This window comes from Ambystoma mexicanum, chromosome 12, assembly GCF_040938575.1.
Source record: "Ambystoma mexicanum isolate Mex_15411 chromosome 12, UKY_AmexF1_1, whole genome shotgun sequence".
NCBI classification, from domain to species: Eukaryota; Metazoa; Chordata; class Amphibia; order Caudata; family Ambystomatidae; genus Ambystoma; species Ambystoma mexicanum.
The window spans coordinates 1,231,783,812-1,231,810,414 of record NC_090936.1 but is presented as its reverse complement, the minus strand read 5'-3'; the positions used below and the strand labels follow the sequence as shown (position 1 = coordinate 1,231,810,414).

Here is a 26,603-nt window from a genome sequence, read left to right as displayed (position 1 = left end):
GAGCTCAACCCCCACATCACCATTGCCCTAACTCCTGGGTGCCCTCAAGATCTCCCAGGCAGCCTGGTCCTCGGCTCTGCTCCCACTTTTTAGGGGAGCATGCCGTTCACCCCAGCTTTTCTGTTAATAGATCCTCACTGCTCGTGGCCTAGGGATTAAGTAGACCAGGGTGCGCTCTCCTGTTCCTCTAGGCATTGCTTGGACAAGCCTAGGCAGCACAGGAAGGTCTCGAGAAGCCTGAGCTTAAGATGCCAGGCAGCCTCTGCACACAGGCCTTAAAATGGACAGCCATTTCCTAGTGCTGTCCTCAATGTCAGCCTTCCATGCGTTATTTTACAACCTTACCGCTCATTTATTGATCCTGAGTGAAAAAGACTTTTACAGAAAGATGAATGACCGGTCATTGACAGTTCCGAGCAGTCTTTCTAAATTGAACTATCGCGCCCCTGGACACACACGAGTGCGCTGTGACGAATCGAGGGATTTTGTGCTTCTCCCAAAGGTGGAACCCCCCTCCTAATGTGATGGTAGGGAGGTCAGCCCACTCTGGTCGACAAAAGTGGGACCACACTGAGAGAGACTCCCTGTTGGGGACAAGGACTCCTGTTCCTGTGAGGAACTCCCTAGTGCCCTCAAAGTGATGGCCTATACGGATTTGTCTGACTTAATGGAACATTATCAATTCCATAAAGATTAAGTGAACCTATGCTATCCACAACAGAAAACGAAGACTATCCCTTTGAATCAGTCCCTCCAATGGACTGTGCCGAGGAGGCTGAAAAGGGATGATATGACAAGAAAGAAGGTGAAAATGCGAGAGCGGCCAAAGAAATGGTGAGGGACGGCTAGAAGCCAAGAGAAGCCAGAAAGCTGAGAGAACCGGGGTAATACGCCCCCTGTGTGTAGCAGAGCAGAAGGAGGCAAGTTCTTGCAGAACGCAAGGAGGCAAGCTCTTGCAGAACGCGTAAGCCTGTCAAGCTCCGACACAGAGCCAAAGACGCTGGGAGACTGGCATATGAGAACGGAAGAAATCACAACGCGATTGAAGAGAGAACAGCGCAGAACTACGCCGATACCACTGACGGAAGAAAACTACTCTCAAGCCGAGATGCAGAGCTAGTGCGATTCGGAAGACGAGAACGAAACACATGTGAAACAGACAGAGCAACAAGTGAGCTGCGGAGCCAAGAAGAAGCAGAAAGAGAGTCCAAGACTATAACGATGACGGTGACGTTACCCCTCGGAATAGATGGTAATACGGGAACGGGATTACCAGACAGTTAAGAGGGACTCATTATAACTCGAATAAAACTCATCCCAGTGCTAATGAGAAAGGTATTGGAAATTAGGAGAGGAATGAGACCCATGTTCATAAAAGGCAGAGATTCATGAAATACACCAAGTGGGAGAGGAGTAGAGTCGAACACTTGTTGCCTTGGGAAAACGGAAAAGTCAGCCCAGGGTCTGAAGATGAGAAAGAGAATATAATAAAGAAAGACATTTGGGAAACAAGAACCCAGGAAAACAGAAAGACAGAACTCATACATGAAACAGCACTCTGGGAAGAGAGGCTAGAGCCGAACAAGGAAGAGAGAAGGAACTTATACGAAAGGAAGATTATTTGCATAAAAGGGGAGGGGAAATCTATCAGTCGCCTAAAAGAGTTACAGAACTTAACCCAGATGATAACAAGAGACTATTTGCGTATGGTCTACTGAGTGGAACTAAAGAATATAGAAAATCCTGTGACAAAACACAGCAACTAGGAGAAGGGAGTCATTCTCCTGGCCTAAGTTAGTTACATTAGTGTTAGGGTCAGATAGGTTAGATTTGGAGAGTGGACGAACTTGTTTTTGGACATTCATCCTGACTGATGAGCACCTTAGTAAAATAGGCAGGGAACACCCCATAGATAAAGGTAGAGATAGGCCTTTTTTTATTTTAGGATAAATATCATACTAAAGATTTATTTTACTGATGCCTTCTTCTGATCCTCCACAGCGTGCATGGGCTGACAGGTACGGCGGAACCAGAAGAGGAAAGTTGTCGGCATCCATTTATGTGTTGTGACAAATCACTATATGTCACCACTTCTGCACAAGGGTGAGCCCTTTCCCATGAGCCCAGGGTGGTAAGGCGGCTACCCCACAGTCCCTCTGGGGGTGGCCTAATGCGGGAACTCCCTCTCATGTAGAGGAACTCCCCCTATAAGGATGTGGACGAACATCTAGGGTACAGCCCTTTTGAGAACATCACAACCCCACACACTCTATCCTCTGCTAACCTACTGATATAAGGCATAGTACCCCAAGGTTCTGGAAAGACGAAGAACAACAGGAACCTAGGTAATCCAAGTACTGGGACGAGTTGGCCCTGCAGATCAATGAAAATGAAACCAGTGAAGGAGACAAAGGACCTATATAATGGGCTGAGACACTGCTGACAATATTGTATAAAAATCGACAATGGGCTAAACACTGTGTCTCGGGCAGCCGCAGAGGACAGCAGGTGTGCTGCGCACCGAACGTGGGCCATACAAACCTGCGTTGATCTGGAGGTAGAGAACTCCAAGGACACTGGCAGTCCACCACATCTGATGATCAGGAGGTCTGCAGAAGCAGACCGGTGCATAGCAGTATCGAGAGGAAGAAGGAACACAGAAGGCAGTGGGAACGCCAACGCACAGCCGAAGGAAAAGAAAGATGCTGGAGAGGCTGAACAGACGTCCACCCTCCCAGGAAGTGCCAGCAACGTGCTGAAACCCCCAACAAGGTAAAGGTGGCACAGGAGATCCAGAGGGGATGTGGGGCTGCTTACCAAGAGGGTGCATGAAGTTGTCCCTAGGCCCCATTGCAACCATGGCGCATAGGTGTCACGGCAGAGGCAGAAAGCCTACAATCCTTCTCTTCCTAATTGCAGTGGTGGAGCAAACACTGTTGACCACCAGGGAATGGTCGAGGACTCCAAGTACCTTAAAGAGAACTCCAGAGAAAGAGTCCCTCACGACAGTGGCAGGGATAAACCCACTGACAGCCAAAGGAAGGTCGGGGACCCTAAACAAGATACAAGTCATCTTCTTTGTGGCAGTACTTGGCAGGGAAGTGAACCAAGTGAGCCAGGTCAAAGGAGAAGAGAAGCCAGAGTTGCAGACCCTCCTAACACTCAGAGTTGGCTGTTGTAGGTGTGAAGCCTAGTGAAAAGAAGAGCAGGGGAAGGGATTAATTCCCCTGGTTGTAAGGAATTAATAACAAGATACCAGGAGAAGGGAGGAATTCTCCTGGTAACTCGGACAGGCAGTAAGGTCCAAAAAGGCCTAGAGAAGGGAATCATTCCCTCGAGCTGTCTGAGACTGGACATCAGGAGAAGGGAGTCATTCTCCTGGCCCACCAAGAAAGTATTGTGTGGACTTAACGGTCTGGGGAAGGGAGTCATTCCACCAGGCTACCTGAGACTGGATGTCAGGAGATGAGAGACATTCTCCTGGCCCACCAAGAAAGTATTGTGTGGACTTTACGGTCTGGGGAAGGGAGTCATTCCCTCAGGCTATCTGAGACTGGATGTCAGGAGAAGGGAGGCATTCTCCTGGCCCACCAAGAAAGTATTGTGTGGAACTTTACGGTCTGGGGAATGGAATCGTTCCCCCGGGCTATCTGAGACTCGACGCCAGGAGAGGGGAGGCATTCTCCTGGCCCATCTAGAAAGTATTGTGTGGACTTTACTATCAGGGGAAGGGAGTCACTCCCCTTGACAACGTGTGAGGCATGAGACTGTTGTAAGAATTGGGAATTGTTTCAACAGACCAGGAAACATAACCCAGGAGAAGGGAGTCATTCTCCTGGGGTCACAGTACGCAGCCACTGCTCGCATCAAAGGAAGCCACCAGCAACCAGAGAGGTGCAAGGGACACTGATACACACGTCACAAGTGCATACAGCACATATAAACCATTAGAAAACGAGGACTGGGGAATAATAAATGTGCCACACAAGAAACCCACTAGAACATGAGGATTAACTGACATCAATACCAAACACAGAACAGCAAACCCACTTGAAAGTGAGGATCACAACAGTACAAAAATGTGGGTCGTGAGGTGCTAAAAAGGGAGTGCCAACAATAACGCCTACACCCTGACCCCACCACGTACAAAGTGGCCCAGAGACCCACACAGCCTACAAAGCTCTGCAGCACGGCGGGTGCCGCTGCGGACCAAGCCCAGTGCAAAAGACGCCCAAGAGCAAATCAAAGTGATAGTGAAGAACTAATTAAAATAACGGTGACGCAGCCACCGCGCCCAACAAGAAAGGGCAGTCATGTCGCAAGTAGGAGCAGGACCAGCAGTGCAGCTTGTAGCGGGTATAGCTCCCACCAACCCGGTATCCTTCTTATGCCGCCCGAACCCCTTCACACTGGAACCGCAAGAAGATCAAGGACAAAGATGGCAGGAGTAGATGGATGAGTTTGAGGAATTCATGAGAGCAGTTGGAAACCAAGACGCACCCCACAAACTCAACATCTTCACCAACCTGGTAGGGAAAGAAATGAAAAGCGTCATTAAAACCATTTCCCCCTGGAAAAGTCTACTTACCAACTCCTCATCAACGCGATAAATGGTCGACTGGTTGTGCTTCCCAACAGGGACTACGAGCGATACACATTCAATCAGTGCACCAAAGTCCCCATGAGACGATTGGACAGTTCATACTACGTCTCCAGAGGAAAATTACGTATTGAGACTTTGCTAGCTTTTATGATGATGAGGCCATCCGTTTGAGAGTGATAGAGGGGTGTATACCATCACAATTCAGAAAACACCTGCTAAAGAAATCCCTCCCACAACAGGAAATTGCTGAATTGGCGAGGGTTTACGAACGGATTGATGTACAAGCAGCTCAGATAGAGAACCCGAAGAAATCCGACACCATCGCTGCAGGCCAGCAGCATGGTGGAGCGATTCATGGCAACCATAAAGAGAGTGCGCTAGAGGGCTGCCACAGTCCTTGCATCCATGCCTCAAGCAATATCCCAGATGCTGAGGAGCTACAGAAATACCCCTCATGAGGCAACTAGCAAAACCCCAGCAGAACTCATGATCAAGAACACAGCTAGCGCAGCTCGAAGACTACACTCCATCCGAAGACTCAAAGATCAGGGCGCCTTCACTCTCTACCCTGATGCTTGTAGCAGCAAACACAGCTACCAAAACTTTCACTATAGCCTCCTTTTGCCTCAAAATAGTTTGTATAAGCTTTGAAAAGGACTTCCTTATTTGGGTCTAATTTAAAAAAGAGGCTATGGCAAGCCATCATGCCAAAATGCCAGTTTAATTTACACTGTTCGTATCCCATTTAAGAAGCTTTTCTTTAAATGTACTACTAAAAAGGCATTACATTTTATTTGAGCTGTGGAATGATGATAATTACTTTAAAAACAAAATGTACATATTGATAATTAGCTTTAAAGCATTACCGTAAAATAAATAAACAGCCACAAAATCGTGGTTAGCTTTACACATTTTAAAATCCTGCATTTCAATATTTGACTTTGCTGTTATTATTGCTTAATCAGTTATAATTGTGCATGCATTGGTTTTGGAATTATAATGTATTTTCGCTACATTTAGTGATGTGAACGCAATCTAACTTTTTAAATGTCAGTTCATATAATAACGCCAGTGGGATTTTCTACAATACGACTTTATGGTCCATCAGCTTGCTTAGATAGGGAGTTGGTATTCAGCAAGCAAACTTCTGGGAATTGTAATTTTCAGAAGTTCCATATGGAACAAAATCTTTACTCACACCTCCCAAACCAATATCCATCGCTGCCTCTTTTTCTGTTCATGACTTTGCTCACTACTTTCCCTCTGAAATCTCTAAAATGTGTGTCTCTCTCAAAGCCCTCCTCTTTCTCCCTCCCCAGACCTCTTTCTGTCCACCGCCTCTCCCTCACCTCTTCGATACTCGACTTCTTGTTCCCTACCTCTCCTATTGAATTAGCACCCATCCTTTGCAGTGCCAACGCCTCTTGAGCTCCCATCAACCCTTTTGCTCCCCAAATAGTCAAGCACTTAGTCTCAATCACTTGCCCTTTTCTCATTGAGCTTTTTAAGCTCCATCCCTCCACTAGACTCTTACTGCCTCCTATAAATCTGCAACTGTTTAACCCTATTGAAAAACCCATCTGCCGACCCAAACGTCCCCGCAAAACTATTGCCCAATTTCTCTCCTTCCCCATTATTCAAAAGTCCTTGAGTGGATGGCCTTCGACTGGTTCACTAAGTACCTGGAGGATTATGGCCTTGGAGATTCACTTCAATCTGGATTCCGTAGTAAACACTCCACTGAGACTGCACTCATGCTTGTCTCCAACTTTCTCCATAATGCTCGCCATTCCAAACTTTCTTCTATACTCTTTCTGCCACTTTCAACACCGCCGACCACTCTTCTCTCCTCCTCACTCTCCAGGACTTTGTGTTTCTCAAATTTGCTCCTGCCTGGAAGGTTGATCCATTAAAATGTCTTGGAACTCGCAAACCTCTGAGCCCAACCCTCTCACTGCTGGCATCTCCCAAAGATTAGTCCTTTGGTCTCTGCTCTTTACCCTCTATAGCACACCCTAGGAAGATGTATTTCATACTCTGGCTTTTTCTATCACCTTTTTGCAGATGACACTCCAATATTTTTCTCCTTTTCTGTCTTCATTCCAGACATCTGAGAATGAATTATGAAGTGTCTCACTGCAGTTCGTCACTGACTCGGGCTGAACTCTTCAAAAATGAAAGTAATCTTTCTCCTAGCTTCCAATACCATTGCTCTCCTCCTCTCTTCTTTCTCTTTCCTGGAGGAACTTCTTCCCCCTTTCCAAGGGCTGACAGTCTTGCGGTCCTCTTTGATAGCGACATCCGGCTGCAACCATTCATCACTACCACAGACTCTGCTGCTCGTATTAACAGCCTCAAGATTCTGAAAATGTGTCCTTTTGTAACTAACCACTCTACACAAGCTCTAATCTCCACTGCCATGCTCAGCAAACATGTCTACTGCTCAAGCCTACTCCTTGGTCTTTCTCTCTACTCAGTCCTCCCTCTAGATAAAGTCCTCACATTTGCTACCCACACTCTCTACACCCTACCCAGACATCCGCCCCCCTTTCGCCTGCCGAAAGCATACTCTGGTTGTCTCTCATGCACAACCTCTCCCTATTCAAGTTCCTTCCCTTAGCCTACACACCTATCAACGGTCTTGCTCCTCATTACCTGTATGATTGTATCTCAGTTTACTCACCATCTCCTTCCGTGCATTCCTCCTCTGCACTCAACCTCACCGTCCCATACCTGCCATGTGTCTTATCTCGCTTCTGCTCTTTCTCTCTACTCGCCCGGATCCAATGGGACCTGCTACCAAGCACAACCAAAGCTAGCCCAACCCTGGGTCTCTTCAAAGCTCAGCCCAAACTTCACTTACTTGCTAAAGAGGGTGCTTCGGGGCGTGGCTTGGAAGCCATGTGAAAGGACGTGCCTGTACGGGAGCTCCCGCTGATCCGTACATAATCCGACTGATACCGCGCAAGGACCGCTGTGATTTGGCAGAAAGTGGGAAGACTGTGAACATGAAGTCCGGCTGCACGCGAGGACACATTTTTACACGGGTTCGTGGTGCGCATGTGTACTTAAGAGCCGAATGAAGCACTGGTGGCGAGATCACGACTGACGACAAAATGGCCGCCGCCGCTTGACGAGGGGACAAAGGAGCGGTGGATTGGGACCACAGCATACGTGCGCCCTCTCAGCAGAACGAAGGGGGCAGCGCGACCTAGCCCATCTGGGGGGAGCGCCGTACAACAGCGGTGCCCGAGGCTGTGGGGCGAGCTGGGACTCTCAACTGAGTCGTGGTGTATGGGCACGGTGCCTCCCTGGCCTGGACCGGAGCACTGCCAGAAGGACGCTCCTGACTGGAGATATGTCGAACAAACCTCTGAGGGCGAAGAATAAGCAGCCTACGCTCGACGAATACGCCAAGACGTCGCCCGGCCTGGAAGGTGCCAGGAGCAAGGATAAAGCTCAGACCAAAGAGATGGCCGCCGGGGGTGCGAACCAGGAGGTCCTCGCTGCGATCGCGGACCTGAAGGCGACGTGGGAGACCAAGCTCCAACTTGCTGTGGTCGAATTGAAAACTGCTTTGGAATTACAGGTCGGGGCGGTGCAGGAGGACGTGAACCTCCTGAGGCAGGATGTACGAGCCCTTGCTGAGCGCACGGAAACTCTGGAAAAGGAGATGGGCCCTACTGTGGTGGACTGCACTGCATATAAGAGTGATATCCATGCCCTGGTGCAGCGGGTGGGTAACTTGGAAAGTAGGGCCGAAGAGGCGGAAGGACGCGCTCGGAGAAATAACGTTCGCATCGTGGGCCTGCCGGAGGGGGCTGAAGGCCAGAACCCCACGGAGTTTATTGAGAACTTGCTGCTGCAGGAGATCACTGGGGGAGCCCTGTCGCAGGGGTTTGCGGTGGAGAGGGCGCATAGGGCCTTGAACAGAAGACCACCGCCGGGGAACCCACCTAGGCCTGTGATCGCCAAGATCCTTAACTATCGGGATCGGGAAAGGATCCTTGAGCACTTTCGTAAGGGGGGCACCATACAGCGAGGAGAGGCGACCATTACTGCTTACCCCGACTACACCCTGCAAGTGCAGCGTAGTCGCATGAACTTTGGGGCGGTCAAGAGGCGATTGCGGGCAGCGGGGTACAAGTATATGTTGCTCTACCCGGCCAGATTGAAGATATTCTTTAAGACTAAGACACTGTTTTTTGACACTCCGGAGGAGGCCATGGAATGGCTCGATGCACAAAATTGTCCTCAAGAGCCAGATGAGCGGATGGCGGATGGAACGGGAAGAGATAAGTGACGCTGCGGGCCCGGTTGGGCGATGAATATTGGGACTGGAATATAGTCGGTGGGACTTTGTTATGGTAGTGTATGCGTTAGGACTTCGAAACATGGTCCATGTGTGCGGATACGGAATTGTGGGAGGGGAGCCTCCGGGGACTGTTCTTTGTACCCCAGTTTGAGTTTAGGTTAGTCACGGTGTGTGGGGTGACATCCTGTCGGGTTCTCTACTTGGGTTCCAGAGAGAACCGAACACAGGGATGCCTGAGATCCAGGGATGGAGCTGGGCAGTTGGTTGGGTTAGGGGGGTGGGGAGGGTCAGTTTTTATATGAGCCTGGGAGAGAAACTGGGGGTGGGGGCCCTTGCGGTAGGGGGGAGGCGAGTGGACCTGGGAAAGGGATGGGAGCTACTGATGCATCATGGGGGACCTTAGGATACTAACGTGGAACGTTAGAGGGCTTAACAGCTACCTTAAGCGTAACAAGGTCATGTTGTACCTAAAAAGACAAAAGATAGATATCGCCTTGTTACAGGAGACACATCTGACACGGGATAAACTGGAACTGGTGGGGAGAAAGTGGAGAGGGACTGTTGTTGGATCCACATATTCTGCCTATGCTAGAGGTGTGCTGATTTGGGTTGCACCACATGTCCCGTTTAAGCTACTTGGGGAGGTTGTGGAGTCTGATGGGAGGCTGGTCATGGTAAGGGGGCTTGTGGAAAATAAAGTAGTGTGCGTCATAAATACCTATGCCCCCAACCGTGACACGGCGACATACTTTAGGACACTGACCACTAGACTGGGTGAGGGGATGGGGGGTCCTGTGATTTGGGGAGGGGACTTTAATTGTGTACTAGACCCCAAGGAGGACAGGTCAGATGACAGGGTGGACAGGCCCAGCCCGGCGGCTAGGGTACTGCAGGCGCTGCTGGTAGACCTAGGCCTGGCAGACGTGTGGAGGACGAGACACCCTGGCGTGAGGCAATATTCGCATTACTCGGCCCCGCACCAGTTACACACAAGGCTGGATTACTTTTTCGCCACTCCGGACGTTGTCGCGGAGTGTGACCAGATAGACTACAGGGCGAGAGTCCTTTCGGACCACTCGCCCCTGGTCATGCGTTGGCAGCTTTGTCCTCCACGTGCGCGAATTCCAACATGGCGCCTTAGGGCGGAAGCGCTCAGGGATCCAGTCTTCAGAGAGGAAGTGAGGGAGGAGATAGTTGCTTACTTTGAAGCGAACACAGGCAGCGTCAAGTCGGCTGGTACTTTGTGGGAGGCCTTTAAGGTTGTAATGAGGGGGGTTGCCATTGTTAAATCCAAAGGATTAATGGGAGGAGTCCTGGCAGATCTGCGTAGGGCCGAGATTGAGTTGGAGAGAGAGCTGGGGGAGGGGGAGACGGACATGGAGGAGGTCATTAATTTGCAACAGAGGTGCGCAGAACATTGGGACAGGCTTTGTAATCTGAATTACAGGAAGTATATTGAGAGGTTGCATGCCGGGGGAGACAAGACGGGCAGGCTTCTTGCTTGGCTGTATAAGAGCGAGACCCCAAGATCCCCGATCCGATCAGTTATCACTGAAAAGGGAGTGGAGCAGGACACCCAGGAAGGGGTGAATGGAGCATTCGCAGAATATTATCAAACATTATATGAGGATCGAGAGGGGGGAAGCCGGGAGGAGATAGAGGTAGTACTTGAAGACATAGGCCTGCCCAAGATAAGTGACAAAGAGCGAGAGGAGATGGATGCTCCGATCACTCTGGAGGAGCTGCAGGAGATTGTGCGGCAGCTACCCACTTGTAAGGCCCCAGGTGCAGATGGGTTCCCCAGTAAATTTTATAAAGCGTATGGGGAGGAGGTGCTCCCGCCCATGCTGGAGATGTTTAATGAAGCGTTCGAGGTGGGGCGGCTGCCGGAATCACTCAGGGAGGCGATTATAGTACCGCTCCCCAAACCCAATAAACCGGGGCATGATTGTAGCTCCTACCGGCCCCTGTCGATGCTGAACCAGGACAGCAAGATCCTGACAGCGGTCCTGGCGGCCAGAATGCGGAGGGTAATAGGCAAGCTGATCCATCCTGACCAGACGGGCTATGTCCCGAACAGGAATATTACTCACAATCACAGGCGCCTTCACAGGGTGGTGGAATGGGGGGGCAGTGAGGACAGCGAAATGGCAATAGTGGCGCTGGACGCGGTTAAAGCGTTCGACTCCGTCCGATGGCCATGGCTGCTGGCGGCTTTGGGGCAGTTCGGACTGGGTCCATGCTACATGAGGTGGGCCGAGTTATTATATAGTGCGCCTCTGGCTAGGGTCCGTACGGGTGCAGTAGTGTCAGATAGATGGCAGTTAGGCAGAGGTACCAGGCAGGGATGTCCTTGGTCCCCAATGTTGTACATACTGGCCCTCGAACCCTTAGCAGTTTACCTCCGGCAGCAGTATGATCCGGTGGGCATAGAGGTGGGAGGAGAGTGCCATCTTATATACCTGTATGCAGACGATATGCTGTTATACCTGAAACATCCGGAAGAGAATTTGCAGTATATCTTGGAGGTATTGGAGAGGTATGCCTGGTTGTCCGGCATAGCGGTTAACCCTCAGAAATCCGTATTATTCCCGCTGGGCAGTTATGTGGGGATACCGGCGGAGAGGTTGCCGGTGCTGCGGATTCCGTGGGCAACAAGCTCCTTCCGGTACTTGGGCATTGACGTGTATCACACGACCGAGGAAGAACACAAGTATAACACTGAACTAGCTGTGGGAAAGATTGAGAGGTGCATGAGGTTCTGGGAAAGATTGCCTTTAGCTATGATGGGTCGCGGAGCTATGCTTAAAATGGTGGTGCTGCCCAGGCTCCTGCATTACTTTAATAACATCCCGTACATGATACCTAGGAAGTTTTTCGCTAGGTTACGTGTGTAGGAATTTCCTGTGGCACGGCACGCGCAACATGGTCGCATTATGGAAATTGCAGAACTCTTACGAGAAAGGTGGCGTGAAGCTGCCGAACTTTGAGGCCTATTATATTGCGGCGCAACTGCAATATGTGGCCAGGTGGCTTTCAGATGAAGAGACCCCCGAACATAGGCTGCTAGGGAAAGACTGTTCCCCCTTCTATCTGCGGGAGGTGATTTGGGTGACTGGCTCATGGATGAGAGAGCGTCCTAAGATGCTAGCCCTTGGCAGGAATATATGGCGGCGTGCCTGTCGGATGATGGGTGACCCCTTGCCGTGTATGCCGCAGTTCCCTCTGATCGCCCTGGCAAAGGAGGACGGGCAGCTGAGAACTATTATCCGGACGTATTGGGAGTCAGTGGGATTGATCACTATGGGCGACATCTGGCAGGATGGGACCCTGATGGAGTTCGATGAACTGGAGGCAGGGTTGGGACTACACAGGGGTCAATATGTAACATATCATAGGGTGGTCCGGGAGGTCCGGAGCACGTGGCCCGAAACTACTTTGGCCGATGAACCGGATGCCACGCTGGAGACGATGTATGACGCATCAGAGGGTGGACACGAGGTCTCTAGGTTGTACGAGATGTTGATGACAAAGGTTGGGAAGGATTTGGGGCACCTTAGACTGGAGTGGGAAGCGGAGATGGGGGCCCCGATGTCGGATGGGATGTGGGAGCGCGCCCTGGGGTACCACAAAAAGGTATCGAGGAACGCCAGGTTCAAGCAGATACAGCTCTATATTACGCACAGGGCATATATGACCCCCCTTAGAATTTCCAAATTCCTAGGTAGTGGGCGCCAGGCGTGCCCCAAGTGTAACGAAGAGAATGCGGACATGATACATATGTTCTGGGCGTGCCCAGTGATTGCAACTTACTGGGGTGAAGTGGCGCGGAGGCTGGCAGGGAGGGGTATTACACTTAAGGTGGATTCGGCTTGGGCTTGTCTGCTGGGAGGGTATCCCAGGGCGCGTAAGCTTCGACATGTTGAGAAACTTAAAGATCTGGCCTATGTGCTTGTCAAACGTAGGATAGCCATGGAGTGGAAGAAATGTCACAAGCCGCGAGTGGAGGTCTGGTGGCGGGATCTCCAAAAATGGGCGGATGCCAAAACGACAGCGTGGCAAGATGGCAGTATGGCAGGGGATGGGGAAGAAATAGGCTCTCTCACGGCATGGAAGTTGTTTTTAGCTGAGCTGTTTGGTGCGGGATCGGCCTCAGCTGGACTTGAGAGCGATGAGGCCCCACCGCACGGAACGGACACTGAGGGCGGACACTCTACAGGCTCATAGGGGGGAGGGACGGGGATTGCAGTGCCTTACTTTTTGTTCTTTTGGTTTTGTTGTTTGAAGTGTTTTATTTATGTTTTGTTGTAATGTTGTTTGGTTGAGATAAAATAAAAATATATTTAAAAAAAAAAAAAAAAAAAAAGAGGGTGCTTCCCCCGCCCACTCCCCATCCTCCCAACCTGACCCCACCAGTGCCTCTAGTGACACTGAAAGGAATAGTTCACTCAAAAATTGTATTGGCTCAAAAGGTGGGACATGATGTTAATGTTAATGTTAAAGGATATTTGTAACGCGCACTATCACCACCGGAGTGCTCCCCTACCAAAAATATATATAAAAAATATTCATTAAGAAAGTTCCTATGTAAACTTTTGAGCAACTGAGGCTCAAAGTCACACATTTCAAGCACAGCACTAGGAGGCATCCATTTTGTGAAATGGATGAGCCTCCTGTGCTTGTGTTAATCTCTGCCCTTGCTGCACTAATGAAGCAAAAGCAAGTCAGCTGTAATAAACAAAAGCTACCAGCAGGTGGCTTTTGCTTCATTATTGTCAGAGAGCAGAGATTAACACAAGCTGCTGCTGATAAGTGCTTTAAATTTCATTATTTTTTCAAAGCACTGCAAAATAAATGCTGCAGATTTCTTTCTAACTTAGAAAGAAAATCGTAGCATTTATGATGTTGTATTTATGTTTGCTGTGGTTTTCTTTCTACCTTTCCCGAGCTCCTGCAAGCCAGAGGAGCCCGGGAAACGTAGAAAGAAAACTGCAGTATTTACAAATACAACAACGTTGTATTTCTGACTGCGGCGGCTTTCGCTTTGAGTCTCCTGGTAGAGACTCAAAGCGAAAGCCGCAGCAGTCAGAAATACAACGTTGTTGTATTTGTAAATACTGCAGCATTGGCAAAAAGCAAAGCCGCCACAGTCAGAAATACAATGTTGTTATATTTATGATTTCCGTGGTTTTCCAACCATGGCAATCACAAAAACAACAACATTGTGTTTATAATTGCTGCGCCTTTGCTTTTTGCATTTCATTTTATGTTTTCTGTGCTTCCCTGGGCTTTGGGAGCACTGAAAACGTAAAATGAAAGTGAAGGCAGCCTCCTCCTTGTACAGCTCTACTCTGGCTGCAGTAAGAAAAAACTCCCAGTAGGGGGCGTTTGCTGCTTGTTTAGTGCCGCCAGGGCAGAGTTTAACATGAACTGAGGAGCCTGCCTGAAATGACAAAATGGATGCTCCCATGTAAACGCTTTGAGCCTCGTTTGCTCAAAACTTTACATAGGAACTTTCTTTAAAAATATGTCTAATGTATGTTTTTGATTATTGCCCATCTTTTGGGACAAAAACATTTTCTAGTGAACTATTCCTTTCATAATGTAATTTTGTATATCTAATTAGTACTCCTCTTTAGTCCAAAGCACTTGTCCCCTTAGGTGAATGTTACCTTTGTAAGTCACAGCTTTCTTATATACATTTAGTTTATTTTGCTTTGTACCTTGTATTTGTCCTATCTTGTTACACCCTCATAAACTGGCTCACCACTTATTCTCATCTTTGTGCTATTGTACAGGCACCCTTTGGGGGAACGCCTCCGCCATCTGTATATGTGTTTATTGTAAGTCATTTCTCTTTGAAATTGACATCCCAGTTCTGCAAATAAATACAACTACAAATAATTGTCAGCAACACTTAGAAACCTTTGCCCTTTATTCAAATCTTTTTTTGCATGATTGACAACCTGATGAAGGCCAGCTGCCAAAATCACTTACGTTACAGGAACATATGTTGACAGTTTCCATGTAAGTAGGTACCACACCAGACTTGTAAAATGTATTCCCCGCCCCCAACAGTTAGTGACCAATTAGGCCACCTTGCACATGCTCATTAATCACACTCCTCCACTACACCCCATGTTACTTTCGCACACCTGATTTAGTCTTGTTTTCAATGGAAAAGTCCATTGTGAGTTGTTAACAACTATCCCATAATCCCGTTTCTTTAAAGACAAGGTCAACTCTAGTAAAATGGTGAATTTTTAGGCTTTTATGTTACCTTATATGTGGAATCGTGTTCCTTAGTCCAACTATGTAGAAAATCACTTCAGATTTTGTGTTACTGTAAATGCTGTTGATCGCAGCGACTGCTCCCCCGAGCCTGCCCGCGGCTGCGCAAATTACAACCGGGATTTCATTTGCTACGTCAGCTGCTTCTAAAGGAAATTAAAGTTACATCACGATGAGACAATGACAACCACTCACAGTAATGATTTGTACAACACATGATATCCCCAGGACTTCCCTTATGTATTTGTATTGTATTGTATTTATTTATTTGTAATGCGCACCAAACCCAAGGGTAACCAGGCGCAAAGGCAGCAAGAGGGTTGCAAAGCTTCGTTACATACAGTAAGGTGAGGTCCAGCTGGGGTTACATTGCCGGACGTATCACGCCAAATAGGAAGGGTAGAGCATGTACATTAGAGGCAGTACTATACATATTTACATTCAATGAGTAAGGTAGAGCATGTATATTAGGGCAATACTATAAACATATTTACATTCAATGAGGAGCCACATGGTACTGGCGAGTCCGGGTCTCAAGAGTCGTTATGAGTCGAGAGATTTGAGCCAGTGGACGGTCCTGGCTCTGAACTGGTGGTAGGGTAGGTCCTCCCTGCAAGTGGGAGGGAGGGAGTTGCAGAATTGCGCTGCTTTTACTGGAAAGCTATTGCCCCCAGATGTAGTACGTTTGAACCTGGGCACAAGTAGAAGGTTGGAGTTGGCCGTTCTTGAGGGGCGGGAGAGGGTAGGTCTGGTAAATCTGGCGAGGAGGTATTGGGGGGCTGCTTGGTGGAGGCATTTGTGAATCAGAGACACTGATTTAAGGAATATCTTGTCCTTGGTGGATAGCCAATTGACATCTTCTGGAATCTGAAATATGGGCTTTCTTTGGGATACTGAGGGCCGCTCTGAGGGCGTTATTTTGGAGGATTTGGATTTTGTTAGAGATATATTTGTTGCAACCTACGTATAAGGCATTGCAATAGTCCAGCTTGGACAGGATCAGCGCCCTGGCCAAGGTGGTGCAGTTGGTGGGGGAGAGAAAGGGTTTGGCTGCCCTGATGAGTTTGACTGCTGAAGATAGTGAGAAGACTCTCATCGTACGGTTATTAAGTAAGGAATGGATCCAGTTGGTTGCTTCTTGAGAGAAGTGGGCGGCTATTTGTAGGTGGTTACACAAGATCTCATGGTCGACCAGATCAAAGGCCGCGGAGAGATCAAGGAGAAGCAATAGTGCTGTCTTCCCCTGGTCTCTCAACTCGTCTATCTGTGTCTTGAGATCTATGGGTGCGGTTTCTGTTCCGTGTTGTGGCCTGAAGCCCGATTGTCGGACTCCTAGGAGTTGGAAGTGCTCAAGGTGGTGTTGGATCTGTTGGTATGCTATTTTGTCAATGATTTTGAGAAGGAATGGTACTGTGGTGATAGGGTGGTAGTTAGTTGGGGTGGAAGGGTCTAAGTTCGGTTTTTTAAGTAAAGGGAGGATCCAAGACTGTTTTAAGTTGTTGGGTACGGTGCCTGATGTGAAAGACGCATTTATTAGTTTGATAATAAATGGAGCAAGATCACGGCAGCATCCTTGATCAGTTGAGCGGGGCATAGGTCTCCGTGGCAGTTTGAAGGTTTGAGGGTGAGAATGGTATTTTCAACCTCTTTGGTGGATACTTTGTGGAAGTTGAAGGATGGGTTGTACGCTGGGGGGGAGGATGGACTCGGGTGAACCTTTTTGTGGGGGATGGTACTCTGCTTGGTGGAGGAGAGCAGAGATTCTTTTTTGGTGCTTATCTTAGTCTTGAGGGATGAGATTTTATTCGCTAGGGCATTTTGAATGCCCGTGCACCAGTGTTTATCTTTGATACACAAATCTGGTGCTTGGATCGGGGATTCAACCTCTTTAAGAATTGTGAAAAGCTCTCTAGTGTTAGATTTAGCTTGTGCGATTCGCGTGCTAAATGACGATTGCTTAGCCAGTATGATTTCTTTTTTATATTGGGAGGCTAGATTACTCAGGTATTTTTTGTTTTTTTCTGAGGGGGAAGCTCGCCAAAGTTTTTCGCAGCATCGCTTTTCCTGTCTGAGGGCTTTCAGATGAGGCGAAAACCAGGAGTTAATGTGTTTCCGAGGCTTGCTCTTTTTTAGCTTCAAAGGGGCTATAGCGTCAAGGGATGAGAGCATAATTTTATTGAGGATGTCCACCATCGTAAGGGGATCAATGTGATCTGGGTTGGCGTTCAGAGTTGGTATGATGAGCGGGATCAGGTTGTCAGGGGTGATGTTCTTTTTATTACGGGATTGGATAGCTGAAGCTATGCTGTTGGCTGGTGCTGGGGTTGCCTTTAGGGTGAACGAGATCAGATAGTGGTCTGTCCAAGGCTGCGGGAGTATGGCAGAGACCATGACTGGGCAGTTGTGCACAGCTAGCCAGTCCAGAGTTCTCCCTTTGATATGGGTGGGCTCGGTAATCTTCTGGGTGAAGCCCAGTTCCCCTAGGGTGTTATTGATTGTACTGGCATTGGCGTCTGCATGGTCGCTAAAGCCAAGGTTAAAGTCTCCTAGTAGGATGCGTTGTGAAGAGTTTTTAAGATTATTTGATAGGATGTCTGTGAGGTCTTCTTCGAATGATCCTAGGGGGCCCGGTGGTCGGTAGATAAGGTGGATGGAGATGGATTGAGTACTAGATAGTATTAACTTAGCTGTTAGAGATTCACAGGAACTAACATTAGTGGGTGATTCAATTGTGATAGTAAATTTAGTTTTGGCTATGATGGCAAGACCTCCACCTCTAGAAGTGGTGCGATCAAGTCTTAGTAGCGTGTAATCATCTGGGACAGCTAGCATAATTGCAGGGCCTGCCGTGGGGTTTTTAGCAATTTTTAGCAATCAGGCACGAAAGCATAGTTCACTTGGTAAGGTGCAAGGCAGAGGATCATCTAGATTTGATTTCAACAATCGGGACACAAAAGCGTGGGTCACACTAGCAAAGGTTCATAGGCAGAGGATCATCTAGATTCAATTTTAGCAATCAAGGCACCGAGCATAAGTCACTAGCAAGGTGCGTAGGCATCTGAATTCAATTTTTAGTGATCACGGCACAAAGCATAAAACGCAGTCGTAGGCAATGAGTCACCTAAATTCAATTATTAGCAGTCGCGGCACAAAGGCATAGGTCGCTTAGTAAAGGTGCAAGGCAAAGGGTCATCAAGAATCAGTTTTAGCAGTTAGGACCCAGGAACGTTGGTTACTCTAGTAGGGTGCATCGGCAATGGGTCACCTAAATTCAATTTTAGCAATCAGGCACAAGAGCATAGGTCACTTAGTAGGGTGTACAGGCGGAGGAGCATCTAGATTCGATTTTAGCAAACGGGACACAGAGGCATGGGTCACTAGTAAGGTGCAGAGGTGGTCAGTACTAGTCACAGATATATTAGGTGCAGTTTTGTGCGCAGCGCAGGTTTGAGCCAATCAATGTTGAACACTGGTGTGCTAGATGCAGTTGCAGGTATATGAGAGCATTACAGGTGTATTACATAGGCAAGAGTCAATGGAGGCGCATTCTGAGGGTAGCAGATCTTCAGGATGCAGTAGGTTGCTATGTAGCTCATACAAAAGACATGCTTACAAATATAGGGGCATACATGATGGCAAGTGGCAGAGGCCGTGTAAAGGGCAGTAGTGGCAGAGCGACGTTGTGCTCAAGTTAACCCCTGGGGATGATGGTAAGGAGGCTCTGTATGTACGGTGGACGTTAGCTGAACCTTAATAGGCTTAACCGAACAGTAACATCATGGGCAGGAAAGTTACCTTGGTAAAATCACTGGAGGTCCAGGGGGTCTGGCAGACGGCAGACTAGGCAGTCAACAGGCAGAGAACAGGCACCAGCCTTGTCCTCGAGGGCCTTGACAGTGGAGGGAGTAGTAGCTCCTGTAGCCAATCGGATGGCTTGGGGCTGCTGCTGGCTTCCTGGAGTACAGATGGCTAGGGCAACAAAGGGGCGGCCATCTTTGAAGGGGGTACCGTGTGTGCCTACAAGCGGTTGTCTTGCGGTGCAGGGTGAATGCAGGGCTGCATGGGGCACGAGATCCTGGGTGGGGTGTGAGCGAAATGGTTGTAACAACATGAACAGGAAAGCTCCACATCACATGCTTGCTGGAAACTAACCTGAGGGTTGAGGGCAGCTTGTCAGTGCTGAAAAGCTCACCACTGCCCAAACACTGCAATAGCACCAAACTTAAAACATGTTATTTTAAAGGGACTTTTGACCTGGGCAGAACAGAATTTGTTTGATTTAATGTGATTTGCAATACATTTTCAATAATCTGGTCTGCAGAAAGGAAGGGTTTGACACATCACTGGGGAGGTCTTCCGGCTGTTTTAAAGAGTGTCTGTGCTGGTATCACCAGCCAACATAGCTCTCTGGGCATGGGAGAGAAAGACCCGCTAATTGATTGCAACACGTGTTCAACACTCATCCCACCAATCTATGGCAAAAACTGTAAGTCCTTCCCAACATATTATAGGACCGGTATGATTATATAAACAAACTCCAGTCCTAAAATACATGGGGAAAGTGCTGGATAGTGCCATGCTTCCCTACCACTGCCGCTTACACTTTTTGGCGGTGTGCGCTGCCATTTTGAGTCCGGGGCACAGGCGCAGAAGACTAGTGAGTCCTAGCCATGTTTTAGTGCAGCTGAGGATTCAAAGCCTGAAACACGCTCCACAATCGGACCTCCCAACATGTGTTGTGTGTCTGTGCTCTGTGCCTGTTCCCTTTTCCCAGTCTCCCATTCTAAGGAGTTCTGCCCGTGCCTGTCTGTGGGTCTGAACCCACCTTGATCTCTTCCAGTGATTCTCCTGGATTCCTGTTTCTTTTCTCCTCTGGTCTTGGGAGGCCGTCCTGGGACCCCCTCCATCTCCCACTCTGCCTTATCTGCATCCTGCACCTTAAGGTTCTCCTCGGGCCCACCTTACTGGGAGTTTACGGTGCCTTGCACTGTCCATGCACCACAGGAAACAGAGGTACTGAGATGTCATTTTGGGTTGCAGATTTCACAGCATTCTATTGGATTGGGCTGGGGTTTGCCCCACGCACCATCTATCATTGCATCTGCTTCCTGGTGCAGACATTGTGGGGATCCAGAAGCAGTCAGCCAGTTGGAACACAGGTCCATAGTGAAAGCACTACGTGCAGCTTTGCAGGTAGTGGGAGAAAAAAACATTGATCATATTACTGGAGGTCAGGAAATATGTTCTTTTTGCAGCTTTCTCTCCCTAGACAACAATGGGACCCCCCACTTTTTGCTATTGTCTGTAACCTGTTGTGCATTTTAGAGGCAAGTGAGGCCTCTGTGCTCCCCTTGCCTTGCTGCCCTCGTCTGTTTTTGGCACACTGATGTGTCCCTATGGCTACCAGTGCAGGAGAACTCTGTTTGTCATACTAAAATTCTGCCTTTATTTTTTCCTACAGGCATCACTTCACTGTGAAGTGTGGTAGATACCATTTGTGTCCCTATGACTTTATTATTTGTAACTTTGTGGTTACTTGCATGATGTGTCCAGGATGGGGTGATGGCAGCGGGTACTTTTTTCATTTTTATTGTCTTGGGCACATTTGCATTTTACTGCCTAATGCCATGTAGAGAACCGTTGACTAGAAAATGGATGTCATAAGATTTTCATCTGTCCTTTGTCCATCTTGTATTTTGACTTTCCCCGTCCCCTCACGGGGCTGGATTTGACATATATGCTAAGCCCGCTCCCGGGGAAAGCTCCGGCTTTTCCAGGTAAAGCAGCAGCATGTGTTTCTTTGTGTGTTTATTGATTTGTAAAGCGCACCAAACCCGTAGGTATCTGGGCGCACTGCACGAAATTACAAGTCACCAAGACTCTTACGATCCAGAATACCACCTCACCCAAACCTTCACCACTATCTAAAGCTAATAGTACTCAAATGCGAACAGGGTCCCTCATTAACATGAGATCATTGGTAGCCCATGCCACCGAAATTGCAGACATCCTAAATAATGAGAACTTGGACCTATTGGCCATAACGCAGACATGCCAGAGGTGGTGGCCTAGCCATCATCTTCAAAACGACCCTTCCTATTAGACTCGCCATGTCAGCACCCTACTCATCCTGTGAAATATTCACAGCCAAACTGCCTCTCTCCAACAACCGTACATTAACATTCCACTTGATATTCAGGCACCAGGGCCTCTAGGCACCTTCGAAGACGACCTAACCAGCCTTCTAGTCAACAACACAAAAGACCACTCTCAAAGACTACTGATGGGAGATCTTAATCATGGCTTCAATGACACAGATAACAAACATGCTGAATCAATAGCAGCCCTGTTAAGTGATCATGGTCTCACTCAAAAAGTCCTCTCTCCAACTCACATCAAAGGAAGGACCCCTGACTGGGTATCTGAACTCAACTGCAATATTGATATCACCGATATTGGCCCGCAACCTTGGACAGATCATCACTTAATAACCTTCTCCGCCACACTAGACCTTCTCAACCCCAAGACTAAAAATATGGTACCTTCTCTTCCGACCAGAAGTAAGAAGGATATTACTGCTGACAAACTTATACCTCTCCTCCTTCCAGCCATCACTGGATTGGGAAGTAATACCAACCCGGACATACTAGTAAGCACCTTTAACAATGCTATGACCAAGGCACTCGACATGACTGCCCCTGTCAAACTGTGCAAAGCCAGGAAAGAAGCACACTTAAATGCTTGGTTTACTCCCCAACTCAAATACAAAAACTAAAAAGAATTCCTTCAATGATAGAATTGCCAAAGCCAACTCCAACACCAAAGAACTCTTCTCCATCCTCCGAGAATTGGAATCCCATATCCAAAAAAAAGGCAGACAATGCCCCTAAGGACAAGGTATGGTCTACTAACATACAAAATGCTCTATCCAACAAAATCTCTTCTCTCCAATGTAAAATTGCTAATAAAAAGGCTACACTGCCACCCTCCGATATACAATCAACTCAACCCCTTGAGATCAGGACAACAACACCCTTTAGCTTCAAGACCATTTCCATAATTGACACCGAAAAAATAATACTATCCCTCAAACCCTCAAACTGTAAGGGCGATATTTGCCCAGCGCAAATAATAAAGGATGCAGCTAGGGATCTAACCCCTTTCATATCTAAGCTCATAAACTCTTCCTTTAAAACAAATACGGTACCTGCCAACCTCTAAGAATCCTGGGTCCTCCCCTTACTCAAAAAACAAACACTGGACCCCTCCATCCCCACCAACTATCGACCTATCACCACTGTGCCATTCTTACTCAAAATCCTGGATAGAGCGGCATACATACAAATCCAATACTACCTGGAAGTTAACCACCTACTAGGCTCACGGCAATCTGGTTTCCGCCCCCTTCACGGCACGGAAACAGCTTTGCTAGACCTTAAGACTCAAAGTGAAGAACTAAAGGACAATGGGAAAACATGTTTTTAGCCATGAGGGTCGAGTTTTGCCATTTCTTCGAGTGGCCTTCGCTGATCGCCACCGGCAAAGTATCCTCTGGGTCCTCTGAAGTCATTGCCAGAATGGTGGTCTTTTCTATAGCCTTGCAGATGAGTCCAGCTGTCCAGTTCCCAGGACCGAACCATAGGAGTATGGAACCGCCGACTAGCCAGACACAAAACCCAAAGCCAACAGTGATCTCTACAATCAAGATCCCTGGACCTTTTTTCAAAGGAACCAAGCCACGCGATAAGGGGAGCTCAGCGATTTCAAGAACTTCTATGGTGGTCCCTGAGTGCATCAGAGTAGAGTGGAGTAAAGATAGCTGTTCCTATCTCCCCTACCTTCCTAGGGTATAACAAACGTAGAGTCCTTGTCCTACCACTCCCTTGCATGGCCTAGGCTTACCCTAAGCTGGTTGGATTGTGAGGGGTTTTGCTAAGAAATTGTTTCCATTGTCATTTAATTTTGAGACTGTTACAAACAGCTTGTTGGTATGCCAACACTTGTTCAGACACCTAAAAAGACTCCTAGCCTTCAGAAGAGAACTGCATTCAGATCTGTGTCTCTAGGGTGTTAGGCACACTCTTTTACAGCTAGGGAAGAACGCTTTAATGTGTAGTGCCTTTTATTCCAAAGTTTTCTATGGTGTTTCTAACTTCTTCCATCTATTACTTCTCTTACTAGTGGTTACTTGCCTGGTTCTTTTTATCCACTTGCTTTGCTACCCTACAGTGTTCTGAAACTGCTCAAACTGATTACTACAAGAAAAGTGCAAGTGGTCAGACTCTAAGGATACAGCAACGACCCCTGCATGGGCTCCAACAAGGAGGACTTTTCTCTCGACCACACAACCTACTAGGATACAAAAAAAACCCTAGAGTGGAGAGATGGAGCAAAAAGGCTGGGAATGGCCGTAGGAAGACTATCAGCAGTTTCCTTTCTCCTGAAAAGGAAAGGACGGAATGAGTATCAGGGAACAGTTCATCCTACCTTCCCCAATCTGCTAGCTAGAATAGCTATCTGAGTGAACAAGCAGACGTCAGAGGAGCCTAGAGGGTTGCAGGCAGCCACTCGTAGAGGAGGTGAAGTTAAGTAGGGGAAACCTAACCCGGGCAGCCCACGAACACAACTAGGAGACTGAGGGGCATAGGAGAATTGTCCAAGTCTGGGCACCAGTCTTTGGCAAGTCCCAAAACAGAGTCACAGTTCCACAGTTGAATATCCAAGAAGCAAACAACATCCAAAACTCCATAAACAAATCAATAGTCAGTACACAAGTTCAGCAAAATAACGGGTCACCAGTTTCAGAAGGCAATGTATAGGCAGATCCAGAGGCAAATACAGGGTTGGTACACAAGCTCAGCAAAATAACGGATTGCCAGTGCGAGAAGGAAAGACACAGGAAGATCCAGAGACAAATCCAGAGTCAGTACACAAGTTCATCAAAATAACGGGTCGCCAGTTCCAGAAGGCAAGGCACAGGCAGATCCAGGAACAAATCCAGAGTCAGTGCACATGCTCAATAAAATAACGGGTTGCCAGTTCCAGAGAGCAAGGCACAGGTAAGATCCAGAGGCAAATCCAGGGTCGGTACACAAGCTCAGCAAAATAACGGGTCGCCAGTTCCAGAAGGCAATGCACAAGCAGTTCCAGAGGCAAATACAGGGTTGGTACACAAGCTCAGCAAAATAACGGATTGTCAGTTCCAGAAGGCAAGGCACAGGAAGATCCAGGGGCAAATCCAGGGTCAGTATACAAGCTCAGAAAAATAACGGGTCACCAGGTCCAGAAGGCAATGTATAGGCAGATCCAGGGGCAAATACAGGGTCGGTACACAACCGCAGCAAAATAATGGGCTGCCAGTGCCAGAAGGCAAGGCACAGGAAGATCCAGAGACAAATCCAGAGTCGGTACACAAGTTCAGCAAAATAACGTGTCGCCAGTTCCAGAGGACAAGACTCAGGAATATCCAGAGACAAATCCAAGGTCAATACACAAGTTCTGCAAATTAACGGGTTGCCAGTTCCGGAGGGCAAGGCACAGGTAAGATCCAGAGGCAAATCCAGGGTCCGTACAAAGGTTCCGCAAAATAACGGGTGGCCAGTTCCAGAAGGAAAGGCACAGGAAGATCCAGAGGGAAATACATGGTTGGTACACAAGCTCAGCAAAATAACGGGTCACCAGTTCCAGAAGGTAATGCACAGGCAGATCCAGAGGCAAATACAGGGTCGGTACACAAGCTCAGCAAAATAACGGGTTACCAGTTCCAGAAGGCAAGGCACAGGAAGATCCAGGGGCAAATCCAGGGTCAGTACACAAGCTCAGCAAAATAACGGGTCACCAGTTCCAGAAGGCAATGTATAGGCAGATCCAGAGGCAAATACGGGATTGGTACACAAGCTCAGCACAATAACAGGTTGCCAGTGCCAGAATGCAAAGCACATGAAGATCCAGAGACAAATCCAGAGTCAGTACACAAGTACAGCAAAATAACGGGTCGCCAGTTCCAGAAGGCAAGGCACAGGAAGATCCAGAGGCAAATCAAGGGTCAATACACAAGTTCAGCAAAATAACGGTTGCCAGTTCCAGAGGGCAAGGCACAGGTAAGATCCAGAGGCAAATCCAGGGTCGGTACAAAGGTTCTGCAAAATAACGGGTGGCCAGTTCCAGAAGACAAGGCACAGGAAGATCCAGAGGCAAATACAGGGTCGGTACACAAGCTCAGCAAAATAACGGGTTGTTAGTTCCAGAAGGTAAGGCACAGGACGATCCAGGGGCAAATCCAGGGTCAGTACACAAGCTCAACAAAATAACAGGTCGCCAGTTCCAGAAGGCAATGCACAGGCAGATCCAAAGGCAAATACAGGGTCGGTACACAAGTTCAACAAAATAACGGGTCACCAGTTCCAGAAGGCAATGTATAAACAGATCCAGGGGCAAAGGCAAATACAGGGTCGGTACACAACCTCAGCAAAATAACAGGTTGCCAGTGCCAGAAGGCAAGGCACAGGAAGATCCAGAGACAAATCCAGAGTCAGTACACAAGTTCAGCAAAATAACGTGTCGCCAGTTCCAGAGGACAAGGCACAGGAATATCCAGAGACAAATCCAAGGTCAATACACAGGTTCTGCAAAATAACGGGTTGCCAGTTACAGAGGGCAAGGCACAGGTAAGATCCAGAGGCAAATCCAGGGTCAGTACAAAGGTTCCGCAAAATAACGGGTGGCCAGTTCCAGAAGGCAAGGCACAGGAAGATCCAGAGGCAAATACATGGTCGGTACACAAGCTCAGCAAAATAACGGGTCACCAGTTCCAGAAGACAATGCACAGGCAGATCCAGAGGCAAATACAGGGTTGGTACACAAGCTCAGCAAAATAACAGGTTGCCAGTTCCAGAAGGCAAGGCAAAGGAAGATCCAGGGGCAAAACCAGGGTCAGTACACAAGCTCAACAAAATAACCGGTCGCCAGTTTCAGAAGGCAAGGCACAGGCAGATCCAGGAACAAATCCAGAGTCAGTGCACATGCTCAGTAAAATAACGGGTCCCAGTTCCAGAAGGAAAGGCACAGGAAGACCCAGAGGCAAATCCAGGGTTGCTACACAGGCTCAGCAAAATAAAAGGTCACCAGTTCCAGAAGGAAAGGCAGAGGAAGATCAAGAGGCAAATCCAGGGTTGGTACACAAGCTCAGCAAAATAACGGGTCACCAGTTCCAGAAGGCAATGCACAGGAAGATCCAGAGGCAAATACAGGGTCGGTACACAAGCTCAGCAAAATAACGGGTTGTCAGTTCCAAAAGGCAAGGCACAGGAAGATCCAGGGGCAAATCCAGGGTCAGTACGCAAGCTTAACAAAATAACCGGCGCCAGTTTCAGAAGGCAAGGCACAGGCAGATCC

General features: G+C 48.1%; 1 protein-coding gene across 3 annotated transcripts in view; it reads right to left on the bottom strand.

Moving 5' to 3' along the window:
• The window catches only part of GLT8D2 (glycosyltransferase 8 domain containing 2), a 333,232-nt gene that overhangs the window by 136,985 nt on the left and 169,644 nt on the right, over window positions 1-26,603 (bottom strand). For all 3 annotated transcript variants that reach the window (XM_069629915.1, XM_069629916.1, XM_069629917.1), the window contains one exon: window positions 15,199-15,355. In XM_069629915.1, the coding sequence (XP_069486016.1) occupies window positions 15,199-15,355 (157 nt within the window). The remainder of the gene's footprint in view (window positions 1-15,198; window positions 15,356-26,603) is intronic.